At 38.8% G+C, this 16,232-nt stretch overlaps 1 protein-coding gene across 14 annotated transcripts in view; it reads left to right on the forward strand.

Moving 5' to 3' along the window:
- Positions 1 to 16,232, forward strand: part of LOC118080205 (teneurin-2) — a 475,640-nt gene that overhangs the window by 349,810 nt on the left and 109,598 nt on the right. For all 14 annotated transcript variants that reach the window (XM_088661757.1, XM_088661752.1, XM_088661761.1 and 11 more), the window contains 2 exons: positions 908 to 1,009; positions 11,978 to 12,172. In XM_088661757.1, the coding sequence (XP_088517883.1) occupies positions 908 to 1,009; positions 11,978 to 12,172 (297 nt within the window). The remainder of the gene's footprint in view (positions 1 to 907; positions 1,010 to 11,977; positions 12,173 to 16,232) is intronic.

Genomic DNA, 16,232 nt, shown 5'->3' on the forward strand with positions numbered 1-16,232 from the left:
ATAACTTTTTAAATTGCAGATTTTCACTGTTAAATTTATGCATTAATAATTTACATGTGACAGAATTATGGTTATTGTGTTATAACTTTGAAAGTAATTGATTAATAGGGTGGATAAAAACAAAAACAAAAGTAGCTGTAAAATCAGGCTTTCAAACATGGAGGTACTTTACATAAGCTTTCCTACATTTATGCAAATGAAGAACATTTTCACATGAAATACAGCAATAATAACATAATTTCTATATTGAGATTGATGCAGTAATAAGCTTGTGCTTCCAGTGACTCAAACATAAGTGTAATACGTTAAGCTGTGGGAAACAGGTTGAAAAATTGCCACATTATAATACTTTGTGCATGCAAAACTATTGTCAAGGTATAGCAATTATCACACACAAAAGCTACATACAGTAACAAAAACCACATCTTATATAGGAACCTCCCTTCTGACTCATAATATACGATTGCAGTCGGTTACCAAAGTTACAATGACTCATTCTAATCATTAGCGCAAGAGACCCCTGGCTGTGACTGTGTAATTTGGACTCATTATATGACAGAAGGGACCTCTCTGCTGCTTCTTTTCCTCATATGGAAAATAGGTCTGTTTAATGCCTACAAGTGCAATATAATAGGTCTTTTCCATGTAGCGGAAACACCAGCTTTGCCAAAGAAAAAGAAAATGGAAAAAGTTTACAAAAACCACCTGTTAAACACAGTCTCTGTAATTCAAGAATTCAAGAGATATACAGTACTTCTAAGAAGTGTTAATATTTTTGTCTTTCTTCAGGTAACTTCTGATTATGGAGTTTAGTTGTTGAACTTACATTGTGTGTGACCATTAAAAAATAACATCACCATAGACTAAAAAGGGAGTGGCTAACACATTGATTGCACCTGTCTTTCAGATTCTGTGCAGGACTGTCCACGTAATTGTCACGGGAATGGTGAATGTGTGTCTGGAATTTGTCACTGTTTTCCTGGCTACCATGGAGCAGATTGTGCTAAAGGTAGTGTTATATTTGTCTTCAAATATTCCTCATTATGTGTTTTATCCTGTGCTATAGGAACATAGCTGCCAAGTTTTCCCTTTTCTCGCGAGGAAGCCTATTCAGCATAAGGGAAAATCCCTTTTAAAAAGGGATAACTTGGCAGCTATGTATAGGAATCATTTGTCATTGTAGTGAAAATGATTTGTGTAACATTTTACCTAAGACATATTGGAGTTCTGTTTTCCTGTAGGGCTTTTGAAAGCGAGACTTAATTTCTGTGCTACGCTATACAAGAAAAAAAGAATCAAATGTAGAGTGAGTAGCAGCCTAGTCCTATAAATGCATCTTTCCATCTCCATCTCACCCCCAGAAAATATCAACATTAAATTGTACAGTTGATAAAGTCCAGGTTTGTTTAGATCATTGACACTGACATCTCTTTTATTCTCACACTAGTGTAAAGCCTGTTGCATTTAATCCTATGATTTTGCAGAAAGTATTTTGTAGCATGTTTTTCAAGTGTGAGGCTTTTTTATGTTGCTGCAACATTTAGGACTTAACAGCATAGGGCTATTATACTTTTAAAGTATACTATATTTAAGAAGTTCCTAAAGATGTTTCCTGCCAGTTAATTCCAATGGGACAAACACTAGAGTTAGGCTGTCCACATATGTGGCATACAACACACAAAGAAAGGTAGGTAGTAGTAGTAGTTGTTGTTACTATTATTAATATTAATATTATTATTATTAGTGCATATACAGTAGCATCTATTAATATTAATACTATCAATGTTTATATTGTAGCTGAACCATGAGATTTCTGTTGTACACGTCTTTAGGATCATGCCATTATATATGGCATGATCCTTCTCTGTGTGGGGAGTCTTCCCATGTGATTTAGTAACTTGATTGCCCAGGGACAGGAGGAGCAGTACATCTTTGGGTGCAGTGCTGAACGTGTGGTCCCACAACCCCTTTCACTATGCTTGCGCTCCACATATTAGTCATGCATGAAGGCTAGTATTGTGATGACATCTTCTGGCTACATGATCCCTGTTTTCTTGTAATCCCTCTTTTGTTACAATCTGTTGGATATATGCCTGAGAATGTTTGCACCATCCAGTCAAGCAGTGTAAAGAAGAAAATAAACTTGTTAGGAAATAGTAAGACAACATTTTCTCAAACAACAATAACAGTTTGAGAAGTAAAGTGTCGATAAGTCATCTTTTAACAGAAGAAATCTAATGACTGCCCATTTTGGGGATACAGCTTAGGTTGAAAAGGTGGCTATTTAAGTTGACTAGAGTGACTGGAGAGAGAGAGATAGTTTTAACTCAGAATGGTATGATTTTGTCATATATGTGAAAAAGAAAACTAATGTTGTAATCCCAGTGTATTAACCGTCTCAGTATGCTACTTTGTAGAACTCATAGTTGTTTATTTATGCGGTAATAACAGTAGGGATAATAATGATACTTGTTATCTTCATGCTGTACATTGCAAAGAATATTTGCTATGCCTGTTAATCTCTGGAAGTGAAATTTATTTATGTTTTAAGTTATGTTCAGACATTTATTTATGTTTTAATGTATGTTCTTTGTATGTCTCTACAGGAAAAATTCATTTCATTTTTAAAAAGGCTTTTAGCCAGCTCTTAAATTACTTAGCCAGTTTAAATGCTGTAAAGAAGCAATTTTTATATATGATGGGAGAAATAACCAAGGCAAGGAAAAATCAAGGGATAGTATGTCTTGCGCAAGGGTTATATTGTTACATGATATTCACTTGCTGCTGAGATATCCATTGTACAGTATCTTCCTTAGTTGGTTGTCATGTTTGTTTCTGCATCACTCTTAAGTTAAAACAAACAAACAAAACAACAACAACCCTGGACTCATTTTCAATAAGCTACACTTTCTCTATGGGGTCCAAAGGAATTCCAAACATACTTACTAGGGAGTAAGCCCCATTGGACACGGTGGCTGTTACTTCTGAGTAAAAATGCATAGGATTGCATAGCACATGCCTTGAAAACTGAAGGCTTGCATTACTTTTGTAAATGATTAATATAAATAGGTCTGTGGCTATTTTAACTAACTTAAAGGGCAGTATTTGATTCTGAGATATGTGATTCATAGCACACAGAGGAATTAACAATGCAGACCTATGTATGTTTATTCAGAAGTAAGACCCAATGGGACTTACACCCCAGTGCATGTGCCTAGGACTGTGCTGTGAGACACATCTAGCAATATCCAGTTAGTGGCATTTACACTATCATTTAAGCAGATAAGCTTAAGCAAATAAAAACAAAAACCATTTGTTTACATTAATGAGTTTAATTGAATTTTGTTATCTTTAGATAACTAACTTGTACTACCACCACCCTGCTACAATTACTTCCCCTTTCTGTCCATAAAAGTGTCATAGCTGCCAAGTTTTCGCTTTTCTCACGAGGAAGCCTATTCAGCATAAGGGAAAATCCCTGTAAAAAAGGGATAACTTGGCAGCTATGAAAAGTGTTTTGCCTTCTTAAGCTCAGTTTTTTTGTCAGGATTCCCTCACCCCCCCCCCCACCCTGTGTGGTTTCATCATTTTACTGCTTTCACTTTATTTATTTTTGACTGCTGTCAAAGGATGGTCCCATTTCAATAAGTATCAATATAAGGGTAGGTTGTTGTTGTTGTTTTTGTAAATTTCATTAATAGCCTTCCATTTTGTTTTGTTTAAAATAATTAAGCGCATTAAACACAGTGCATCCATTCTCATGTTTAAATGCTTACTGTTTCTGCATCACTCTTAAGTTAAAACAAACAAACAACAACAACCCTGGACTCATTTTCAATAAGCTACACCTCTGACAAGCTGAGTGCTCATGTCAAATCCACTATGTTACATGAATGCTTGTGACCTCCTGTATAGGAACTTGACAAGGTAAATTTCAAATTAGTAGGTAAGTAAGTAGATACTAACTACTGGAAATGACAACTCCTGCTGGTCCACATCTGTCACTGAAGGCCAAACAATGTTACTATTAGAAAACACAGACATTGGCTTTAATTAGACATTGGTGAAAGTATGTTGTCATTCTCCAAATATTTAGTTGCTCAGCAGCTTGTAGGCAAAGCAGGGGCTCTCACATATGCAAATAACAAAAATGTGCAGGGGTCCAGGGGTTGTCATAATGGTACCAGGTATACATTTCCCTGTCTTAAATAAGACTAATGAAACTTTAATCATTGTTGCTCACTTCTCGTGCAGTTTAAAAAAAAGAGAGAAAGGCTCAATATCTACAAATCTGCCATCTCATTGCGTTCTTCTTACTCATTATACATAGGGCATTCACAGCATTTACAGAGTCTGGGTCAGAGGGAGAAGTAATGTAATCAACAGGGGCATTAAACCATTGTTAGCAACATGGGCATAGTCAGGATTTATGTTAGGGGGGACAGACTTCATGTTAGGGGGGCAGAACCTCAGTTAAGTATTTTTTTATTTACTTAATACTTAAATTTACTTGATTTATGGGGGCAGCTGCCCCCCCCCCCCGCCTCCCCTTGGCTATGCCCATGGTTAGCAATATAGGGATTTGTAAATTTGGCATGGACCTATTAAATTAATAACAGTGGCGTAACTATGGGACCCAGGTGGCGCTGTGGGTTAAACTACAGAGTCTAGGGCTTGCTGATCAGAAGGTCGGTGGTTCGAATCCCTGCAATGGGGTGAGCTCCCGTTGCTTGGTCCCAGCTCCTGCCCACCTAGCAGTTTGAAAGCACATCAAAGTGCAAGTAGATAAATAGGGACCGCTCTGGCGGGAAGGTAAACGGTGTTTCCGTGTGCTGCTCTGGTTCGCCAGAAGCAGCTTTGTCATGCTGGCCACATGACCTGGAAGCTGTCTGCGGACAAACGCCGACTCTTTCGGCCTATAGAGCGAGATGAGCGCCGCAACCCCAGAGTCAGACACGACTGGACCTGATGGTCAGGGGGCCCTTTACCTTTAACTATGGGAAGGAGTTCAATGTTGCACTCTTTTGATCATTCTGTCAGTGCAAGCTTGCTAGATGGAACAATCCCGACACAGTGTTCTGGTGTTCCCTTGACCCTACAGAGTGGGTTGGTGGAGAGGAGAAGAAAGAAAGCTGGGTTGGAAAGCTGGATCATAGATTGTTAAGTGGCCTGTCCCTGTAAATATGTTTTAAAATGTGATTTCTTCACAGTACTAATAGGAAATCCTTCCAGTAGCACCTTAGAGACCAACTAAGTTTGTCATAGGTATGAGCTTTCGTGTGCATGCACACTTCTTCAGTGTTCGGGGGAGGGGGCACAGTGCTTTTGTGGCAGACCTAACAGAGGCAGTCTTCTGTCAGGTCCACCACAAAGGCATAAAAGCCAGCTGTGCTGTGGTCAGGCAGCACAGTCCAGAATTGGTCATGCCTCCCAACTACCCAGTATGTTCTGGCTCTGCCTGGAGGAAAGTAGGCAGAACTTGTTATGAAATTACTCTGTTGCCAAATTCGGGGCCAGGGCAGAATTTCCCTGCAGACAAATTGGGCCTGTCTTGGGGTTCTGCCTTCCTCATAGCAACTGTCACAGCTTTGGTTGAAAGAGGCATTGGATTGGATCCTTTAGTCAAAAGCTAGGGGATGGCTTGGTGCCCCACCTCTGGATCTTGGATCAAAATTCAGGGCATGCAGGTAAAGAGGTCCAGGGGTAGGGTTCTGTTAGAAATTCCAGACGGGACTGATGGGCCATAGAACACCCCAAATGACAACCTGGTGGGATCGCCCTATTCAATCTGGATCATAGGGAGATCCTTAACCCCAGGATCAATCCTGACTGAGCTATTAGCCAGCAATCAAGGTGGCTGATTCAGGATACATACCCAGTGCCTATGCCAAAATCAAATTGCATCTGTAATCAATAAAGTTGTAGCCGTTTCAATCCCACCATAGTGTCTTGTCATTTTGTTATATCTATGCTTCCAGACCCTTCCCCTCTGTGAGCTCCTGCCCACTGTACAGGAGTCCTCAATGGTTTCCTTCCTGAGTCAGTATTCAAATCTAATTGCTCCATGCTTCTCTAAATTTGTGGCTGCATTTGGATTTTGTGTACAGTTCTGGTTGCCTCATCTCATAAAGGTTATTTTAGAGTTAGAAAAAGACAACCAAATTGATCAAGGGGTTGGGACATTTCCTGTATATGAAAAGGTTACAGAATTTGGGACTTGTCAGTTTAAAGGTGACATGATAGAAGTGTATAAAATTATACATGTCATGGAGAAATAGGACAGAGAAACTTTTTCATTCCTCTTTCATAGCACTACAACTTGTGGATATCCACTGAAGATATTTATAAGATTCAGGATAGGGATCTCAGTCGCATAAGAGGCAGTGATGGCCACCAGCTTGGATGACTTTAAAAGAGGAATAGACAAAATCTTGGGGGATAAGGCTATCAGTGAATACTACCATGATGGCTATGTTCCACCACCACGGTTGGAGGCAGTAATGCTTCTGAATACCAGTTGCTGGAAACCAAAGGAGAGAAGAGTGCTCTTGTGCTCAGGTCCTGCTTGCGGGTTTTCCACAGGCATCTGGTTGGCCACTGTAAGAACAGGATACCAGATTGAATGGGCCTTTGGTTGGATCCACCAGGTTCTTATATTCTTATGTCTTCGCTCATCCTTTTCATCCTTTCCGGTTGCTCATAGCTGCTGGCACTAGCAAGTCTTGAACCCAGTGATCTGCCTTCTGTTATTCTTAAAGGCTTTTTTTTAAACCCAAGCAGCTTAAGTGCTTATTGATTGAGAACTTTTATAACTCTCAAAATGGAGGCATCCTCATATCTCTACAGGTATTTAAAATGAATTGAATTAATCATGGGCTTAAAAGTCTCTAGTGATCTTGGTTAACTTCTCTGGGTTTAATTAAAACATCTGTGCACTTTTAATTTATTGATTCATCCAACTCATATGTCATGTTTTTAACACACCCCAGCATGCTCTGCATCATTTTTAACCCGATTTCCACTTAACTAAAGCAATTAAATTCACCCTGGATTAATTAAAGCATCTATACTTTAGTGCTTAAGTCAGCGTGTGCTGCTTTCCCCACATGGCTTCTGAATGTCAGGAATTTGACACACCTGATGATTTTTTTGTCCTTCTGTGATTCTCTTTTTTGCCTGCTAATGTGTAGTTTGATAGCACTGGAATAGGAAATTTAAATTACCACCACAGTTCTCATTAGGAGAATGGTCATACGTTTGTGTCTCTGTATCTGTTTCTCTTGCAGTTTTTAAAACCAATAGTATTGAATGTAAAGTAATATAAAGCTGTGTGTGTAAGCCTTACCTGGTTTTATACTAACTGTACCACAAATGGCAAATCAGTGGCCCATAGTTTTACTTACAATGAAAGAAGAAGTAAGTTGTAAGATAGGGAAAAATATATATCATTAAATGTTGCATTTCTGTTTGAGAACATCCCAAAGTATCCCTCAGTGAGTATCATCCATAATTGGGAATCCTTTTTCGCTAGATGGTTGTCAGCATTATTTATGGTGATCAGCGACTCCTGAGAAGGTCAGTAGTTTGTGTGGTAAAATTGGTATTGTGCACTTACAATACCAATGTGACCACATTTCAAAGGCCACTTAACAATAAAACAGGGTAACAACCTCTATCCCTGTCTGAAGTCTGTTAAAAATGCAATTGCTGGTACTACTAGAGAAGTACTACCCTGAAGTGACTTCACACAAAAACAATACGTTTTTATATTTGTCTTTTTAATTTTTATTTAAAATTGAAAAGCAATGTAAACTATTTTTTCATTGTATTTCAAAATTCAGAAAATAACAAACCTATATAGCTGATATTTCCAATATTTCCATTATGTAAATGGAACCCACCCTCAGAATAAAAAGCTTTTGTAGCAACAACCAGCTCTTTATAACAAATTTTGAACCTAAGTTTCATTTGGATGGAAGCTAGACGAGCATGATTCAAGAAAACAGACAGTGTCTCCTGGTCTCAACCAACGGGACAGCCACCCACTGTCCAGAAACTTCTCTGCTTCTAAATTCAACATTCAGCTATGCATTGTCAACATGAATGCTTTGAACAACCAGCCATATTGGAAGTTTAGTGTCAGCAGGGAATCTATACTTGCTGGTGCCAAACAAAACATGCAATTTAGTTAGTCTTATCTTTCCTATATAGCAGGCATGCAGATCTTAAGGAAAGTTAGCCTGAGAATTTGGTGGTGAAAGAGAGAAAACTGGGATTAGGAAACACTGTCTGAAATTCATATTGAGTAAAACTAAGGAGACAGGAACTGTCAGTATGGGGGTGGGGGGGCTGGCCATGTGAGAACAGAAATAGGAAACAAGAGTTGGAAACAGGGTTTTTTTCTTTTGGAAATGTCCTGAATGAAGATGGGAATGAAAGAGGGAAAATAGTTGAAATTGTTTTGGGAAAATATTTTAAAACATACATTCTGTTTTAAAACATACATCCTCTTTTAAAATATACATCCTGAAGACTGTGCTGGGTATCAAGATTGGAGGGCTAAATAAGATTATATAATTCTGACAGATAAGAACACCCAACATCTTCATCTCCTGCTCCATTGCTTGGAAAGTAAAATATATTGCCTGTTTTTGAAGCATTTTGTTAACAACTGAAGTTTTTTTCCAGGTTAGAATAAAATTAGATATGGAATAAGTTTGTAGTTTTCAGCTTAGACCCTAGTGAACCACCATCCATCTCTCTCACTGGGGAAAACATATACAATATCACAGCAGCAGCAGTTTAATTTCTGCTAAAAAGAACATTTTGGCTTGAGTTATTACAGATGCAGAATTAATTATCCTCTTGAGGAAGGATTCTCACAGGGTCAGCTTGAAGAGCACTGGTAATAAATTGATTGCACATCTGTCTACAGTATACTTCCCAGTGGTCTGTGGAATAATGAACTTCTGTCTTAAATTGTCATTTATTTCTGAAATAATAAAAGACAGGATTCACAACATACTGTGTAATACAGCCCAGTCCTTAAAGCTTCAGCCTGCTCCAATGAGTGCTTGTGCTGAGGGAGCAGGCTGCAGTGCCCTGCACTGGGACTTTGCTTTTCTACACAGGATTAGCTCCCTCTTTGCTGCAGCACAGCTCAGCGACCCCGATCCTCAAACAGTTCCAATAAATCAGATGTTTCTGCACACAGCAGCCTTTTTAGGGAAGGTTTGCCAAGTCACAACCTCATACACAAATCCAATGTCTTTATTCATGGCTCCCTCCCCCTTTGACTGCTGTTACGACCGGTTGTTTCTTAAGATGGCTGAAATGTTTTTAAAGCTGCGTCATATCTCAGCAGTTTCTTGACAGGTTTCCAACTGCTAACAAGTTTGCTTCTCTCTGATATCCATAAATTTAGGGAACCTTCAACCACATTCCAAACAGATCCTCAATTATAAACTTTGATTATTATTTGTATTTTCAATTCACATAGTCTAATTCAAATTTCCCTTGCTTTCTAAATATTTTAAACGGCTCATCCGGAAGGAGGGTATTAAGTAGATATAAAACACAATTATAAAGTTTCAGCCTTCCCCTTCTGTTCCGTCGCATACCTTCTAATCTGATGAAAGACATTCCTCAATCCTTTGTTTTCTCAGTGGCTGTAGTTTGTAGTATAAATCTCCTTCTTTGTCTGAAGCATGTCCACGACTCATATCTAATTTCTCTCTTAAATCATGGAGCCTGTTTTCGCTCGTAGAGATGGCGTCCGGGGGATCCGAACCCCCACGGGGGCTTTCCACCCAGGGCCCCCCGCTTCTCCCTTCTTCCGAGGTCGAAGCTGGTAATGGGCCACTGCGGCTGAGACTGCACCCCCCATACCCTGGGGGGGCTTCAGGAGGCTGCATACTCCCCTCGGCAGCCTCATAAATCAGCCCGTGGGGTCGGAGAGATGGAATTTTCTGTTCGGGTTTTTGTTAAATTGGTAGCATGAGAAACCATCAGATTACTTCTTCACACAATCAACTCTAGGACAAGCAATTAACACTGGGCAGAAAGCCAAGGTCTGCTTCTCCCATAGTAACAGCTCTCTCATTGGTTGATGATTAGCACTGAGTCCTGTTATCAGAAAAAGCTAGCACAGTACGTGGTGTGGTGAGTGTAGGAGGAAAGGTGCTGTATCGGTTGTGTGTGTGTGTGTGAGAGAGAGAGAGAGAGGAAAGGATTTATTTTACTTTGTTTTTGAGTTCTAAAGTTGTACATAGAAACTCTGGATTTCTTTTATTTAATAAATCCTGTAAATAGTTATTCTGCGTCCAGACGTCTAGTCATTTAAGTTACCGCCAGAAGCTTCCGGAAAAACCTGCGCGAACTCTGCTGTGCTCAGGCTGAAGTTACACCTGACACTTAAAACACTAAGATTTTCAGCCATCTTCTACTGCGTTCCAAGTGGAAGTCCTTATGTACTGTTTTGTATGTGTTGCATTGTGTAACATCAGCATGGTATTTCCTTTTTTAAAGACCTTTATTCAACAATCAATACATCATCAGCCACAAATCTTACATATATCTATTTTACATTCCATTCATTTCAAAATAAATATGATTTAAACTAATTAAGTGGCTATCAATAATCTTTTTAGAATCCCTTGAAAACAAATGAGTTTAGTCCGCTTGCTCCTTCTGTGAGCATAATTCCTATGCATGGAGGGATCCCCATCAAGCACACCAGGTGATTACAAAGAATGGGACAGGACGTCTCTGCATGCAATCATTGATTGAGCTGAAAGATGAGGGTTAGGCAGGATATGAGAGATGCACCGCGACCTTCCATTCTTGGAGCAGCCTCACACAGCACTTATAAACACATCTCGGCATTAATAAAAATAGCTAATAGCTAAAATAGTAATAGCTTACAGACATTTGATTTTTAAAAATGACCTTTCTACAAATATATACATAAAGTTCGAAAGCACGTCAAAGTGTAAGTAGATAAATACCACTCCGGCAGGAAGGTAAATGGCTTTTCCGTGCGCTGCTCTGGTTTGCCAGAAGTGACTTAGTCATGCTGGCCACATGACCCAGAAGCTTTATGCCGGCTCCCTTGGCCAGTAAAGCGAGATGAGCGCCGCAACCCCAAAGTCGTCTGCAACTGGACCTAATGGTCAGGGGTCCCTTTACCTTTACCTTTATATAACATAAGTATACCTTCATGTTAATATGCACATACTCAGGTCTTCATGTTTTTGAATGGGTAAAATGTAAGGCGTAATAACAGTTTTCTATAACATTTCAGTTATTTGTGTTAAGGACATTTGTTCATTATAATGTATCTTTTATGTAATTATTTTGACTTAGAGCCCAACTAGTCTGAAGGGTCCCTTTGTTTAGATGTTACTAACATGTCAAGCAATGTTCATCTGTAATAATACTATCTCTGTTCTTGGTTTTTTAAACTTGTTTATTTTATTGTGTTTTTTAATTAAGGATGTTTTGATGCCCTATTGTATTTGATACTATATACCTTATTTGTGTATTGCTATAAAATGCATGGAAATTATTTTTCTTTCATATGCAAAGATAGTGCTGTAATATTAAATATCCACAGTTGTGTGCTGCTTGATATAGAGATTTATTAAGTAATAGATTTCAGATTATAAATTGTGCAAAATGAGAAAGTGAACCTATTTATTGAAATTATATCCACTGCTGAAATAAAATTCAATTCAGACCCCAAAGTTGGGGGTCTCTTTTCATCAAGCATAGGTTGTTCAGTAAAAGTTATTTGCATCTCTCATAGATCTATAGGTCCTCAAAGATCAATCAGAGCAGCATGACTTGCATTTTCCATTAAATCACAATTTGAAGTCTGTTGCTTACTAGTATAGTCTTACACATATCCTTGTGCACTGTATGTGGATATATATACATGGCATGCTGTTATCTTTTTTTCTCTAATTCAATTTTCCAGCTGCGTGCCCAGTTCTGTGCAGTGGCAATGGACAATACACCAAAGGAGCCTGTTTGTGCTACAGTGGCTGGAAAGGGCCAGAGTGTGATGTACCAATAAGCCAATGTATTGATCCTTCATGCGGGGGCCACGGTTCTTGCATTGAAGGGAACTGCGTCTGCTCTGTTGGCTACAAAGGCGAAAACTGTGAGGAAGGTAAATGCTACAATACAAGCTATATTTTTGCAGCTTTTGTTGAGTAAAGGGGGCGAGAGGACAAAAAGAAATGTGCCATAATGCTGTGGTTACAATAAGTATAATAGTACTGGACAAGAATCTCAGGAATTCAGTACCTCCTGTGTTATTGGCTGGTAGAACTTTTATTTATACTTCTTTTCTGCCATGTACTTAAAGTCCTAATCATTCTACCAATTGCAGAATAGTACATACCAAAGGTAAATCTGAGTGATTCTTTTGTTGAAGAGTCCAGATCCATCTTTTCTTTCTTTTGAAATATGGATTATATTTATTGAACGTTTTTAAAGTGCAAAATGCAGAACAAAACAAATAAAGAAGACGGTTTATAAAATGGCATAATTGGAAACCCATAAAAGCAAACACTTCAGTCATAATTAATTCAGAAAAAGAGGAACCAGATTTGAAAGACTACAGGTATCCATGTCACTTAGTGACCCCATGTAGAGTAAATTATTATTGTTACATGCAATCATGCTGAATTAAAGGAAAGTAGATGGTACACAGAAAGGACGGCAATTTAATGAATTCTAAAAAGCACTTTGTATTGAACATTTAAGTAGTTGCAGTTTTCTGCAGAAGGAGTTGGGGGCAAAGAAGAGAAGTGGAATAGAACATGACCATATATGGCCAACAATGAAGCTTTTTAATGATTTTTGTATATGGTTAATTTTTGTAAGGTGTTGCATGGCATAAAAGGGTGAGATTTCATTTAATACTGCTGCTTTCATAAGTATACTCCACTGTGCCAGAAAATAAGGTGCTACAGTAGAAGCATGCAAAGTAGCTGGTTCCATGTAGAAGATATATGCTATCAGCATCCAATGCTATGTTCCTACTAAATTATCGTGTAAGGAATGCGTGTGACAGTATGGACAGGTCTCTGTCCTTGAGCATACCCTTCCTCGGGGGAGGAGTATGTCAAATTTTTACCTACAAATTTAGAATTCAGTGTCAGGACATACTTGTAGGCAAAGGAAGCACTCCTTTCAAGGGAAAGTAAGAGGTAATTTGAAACACCTCCAGCTTCCTTTTATATTAGCACATATTGCAGGAATAGTAGAAGCATGCTGATTTGCTTCAATCTCTTCTAAAGTCATTTGCAAAGACAACTTCCTTGTTTAGTGCACTTCCTTAATTGCTGAGGTAAAGTGAGTCCTGCTGTGGCAGTGTGTGTGCCACATGTAGGTTCTGGATCACAGGGAGGCTTCTAAGTGCAGGAGGATACACTTAGACTCTGCTTTGAGATCTTTCCATTTGAGAAGATGATGCAGCAGGTGGGAGCACTGTGTGCAGCCCTGGCATCATCTCCATGCATTAACTCCACACAGTTTGGAATAATGTGTGAATAAGGCTATTGAGTAAGTCTGTAGCTGAGAACAGTTTAAGACACAAGATTGTCATGTGTCATGTGAAAACAACCCATTGAAAAGAAAATCGAGAGCAGAGGGATGTACCTGCTCAACAGTGAGCTTGCTCGAGGCATTTTGCTGCCTCATTTGGAGCCCAAATGACATGCACCCCTTATACAGCTAGAGCCACACACATTTAAAAGTCTTGCTGCAAAATTCATACGCCAATTCCCTTCCAAGTTGCTTTACCCTGCTGCACTGAAAAGCCAGCCCTGTTTCTGAAGCCTCTGATAACTGGGGATTACGGTTGATGGATGCATTTTGCATCTCTATAAATGCTTTCTGCCCCCCCCCCCTGCTGTATAGCTGTAAAATAATAAGGTTTGGATTACCAGCCCTCTAATAATCTATTTCATAGTAGGAGAAGTTTTTTGTGTGTGAGGCCTGTTCCTTATCCCTTATCCCCTCCACTCCTGAAACTCAACCTCCCCTGATGCCCCACCTTGCCCCAAATATGCCCACTTGACCACTTTGATATGTTCCATATTACTTGTTTTGCAGTTGTAAAATATCAATCTTTCAGTGTAGCAGTACCTGTACTTTGGAGCTCCCTGCCTACTGATATCAGACAGGTGTCTTTGCTGTGCTTTTTTCAGCATGTGTCATGTTTCCACACATCCTCTCCTGTCAAATCAGTGTTGTGCTTTGTTTCTGTGAGTTTTGGTGTGAACTGAGCAGAACATAAGGCTCAAGTTATTTTTTAAATCATATGTCTCTGGCTCCACTGTTTTGAAATTTCCTTTACAATGTATGACGTTTTAATAATAACATTGCTGTCCATAAAACCATGAGGATTGAAGCATGTGCCTTTTAGTTATCTCACCCCCCTCCCCACTTTAAAATCCACTTTAAAGGTGCATAACACTAATATCTCTGGACCTTTTGATTGTAGTTTCTTGCTTAACTCTTTCATTGCCCAAAACATGTGTATTCATCTTTCCAAAGGTGCTACCATGCAAGCCATTTCCATCCAGTTCTGCCAATAATATAATCCTTGGGGTGGGAGGAGGAATTAAAGATGCTCAGCACAAAAATGTGTAAACATTTTTATCTGTAGTTTGGCAGACATTATCCACTCAGGAGTTGGGGGGGGGGGCTACTTTGCTTGCACATTTTATCCATTTTTGTCAAAAGAATTTTTCCATAATGCGGAAGGCACGAGTTTCATTTTCCAAGCCGACTCCAAACCGAATTGGAGAGCTTCCAAAGCACTTTGGAATGAATTTTGCTCTTGTTCAAAGCACGGAAGTGGGGGCTGGACCAAATTTTGTGAGCATTGTGAATTCCCCTACTATCTGATCTAAAGCTTACTGAAGTGAAACTATTAATATTACCTAAGCCTTTAATAAAAGTGTATTATTTCTCTCTCTCTCTCTCTCTCTCTGTGTGTGTGTGTGTGTGTGTGTGTGAGAGAGAGAGAGAGAGAGAGAGAGAGAGGGAGTGATGATCACTACATTATTGCATAAAGTGCTTACAAATACCTGGCATTATATGTACAGTAGCCATGCATGCATATAGTAATGCTGGCTTTCAGAATGTACACTGCAGCTTTTTGTATCCGATAGAGTTACAAGGGCTCATTCATCTACTTAAGAACTACTTACGAGATGAGCACATTTTCCTTTGAAAGAAATGCTATAATAGATTTTCAGAATTAAGCCTAGGAAATGTTAATGCTGTATAACACATCAATGTTTATAGTCCATAGTCAATTATTACTGTTAATGTCTATACATATGTACATACTCGTGACATTTTGTTATTCCATTTCAGCTGTCCTTTACAAGTCATAGTAGTCAGAACCTGTGTTGCCTTTCCCTCAAACTAATTTTCATCTTCAAGTTATCAGAGTACAGGAAAGGAATACTATCAGCTACAGGCAGATCACCTTTGTACCGCGGTTTCTTTACATTTTCCATAAACACTTGAACATTAATGAAATCCTGTTCTTTTTAAAAACTCTTTGTGACTGCTAGAGTCTGACCTTCCTTTGTGTTAGGGAAAAGGTGCAAATAATTTCATCAAAAGCATGGAAGGATAAGAAATTTGAAAGATAAATCAATTTTAGAAAGCAATGTGTTTTAACTACAAGCATAGAAGGTGAAATAACATGACGAGAAAGGTTAAAATAACCTTTTGCACGCCTCATTTGAAAAAACAGATTTCCATAGTATTGGCACATGTTCTTTTAAACACTTTCATTTTACAAACATTATGCACATTTCTTCAAAGGTTTCTGAATACAGTAGAATAGTACAGGATAAACCTGTGGCCCTTGAGATGTTGCTGGACTACAACTCCCATAACCCCTGGCCATTGACCTTGCTGGCCCGGACTGATGGGAGGTAGAGTCCAACAACATCTGGGGGGGGCATAGCTTCCCCACCCTTTTAGTAGTGTAGAAAAGGAATAGTTAGGCAGTTCCTCAGTAGTTTTAAAATCTTGTTGCGTTGCATTGCATTTCAGGAATTAACACAGTAACAGAACACATAAACATACCTGAATTTTTATTAAAGGGTAAAAATCTTCTCTATTGATTTGTGCTTTTAGAAAGAATGATCAAGGTTGATTCATATGCTACTTTCCAGCTAGGAAATGGAATTGGATAC

The sequence above is a fragment of the Zootoca vivipara genome, chromosome 2 (genome assembly GCF_965207765.1).
Source record: "Zootoca vivipara chromosome 2, rZooViv2.hap1.1, whole genome shotgun sequence".
NCBI lineage: Eukaryota > Metazoa > Chordata > Lepidosauria > Squamata > Lacertidae > Zootoca > Zootoca vivipara.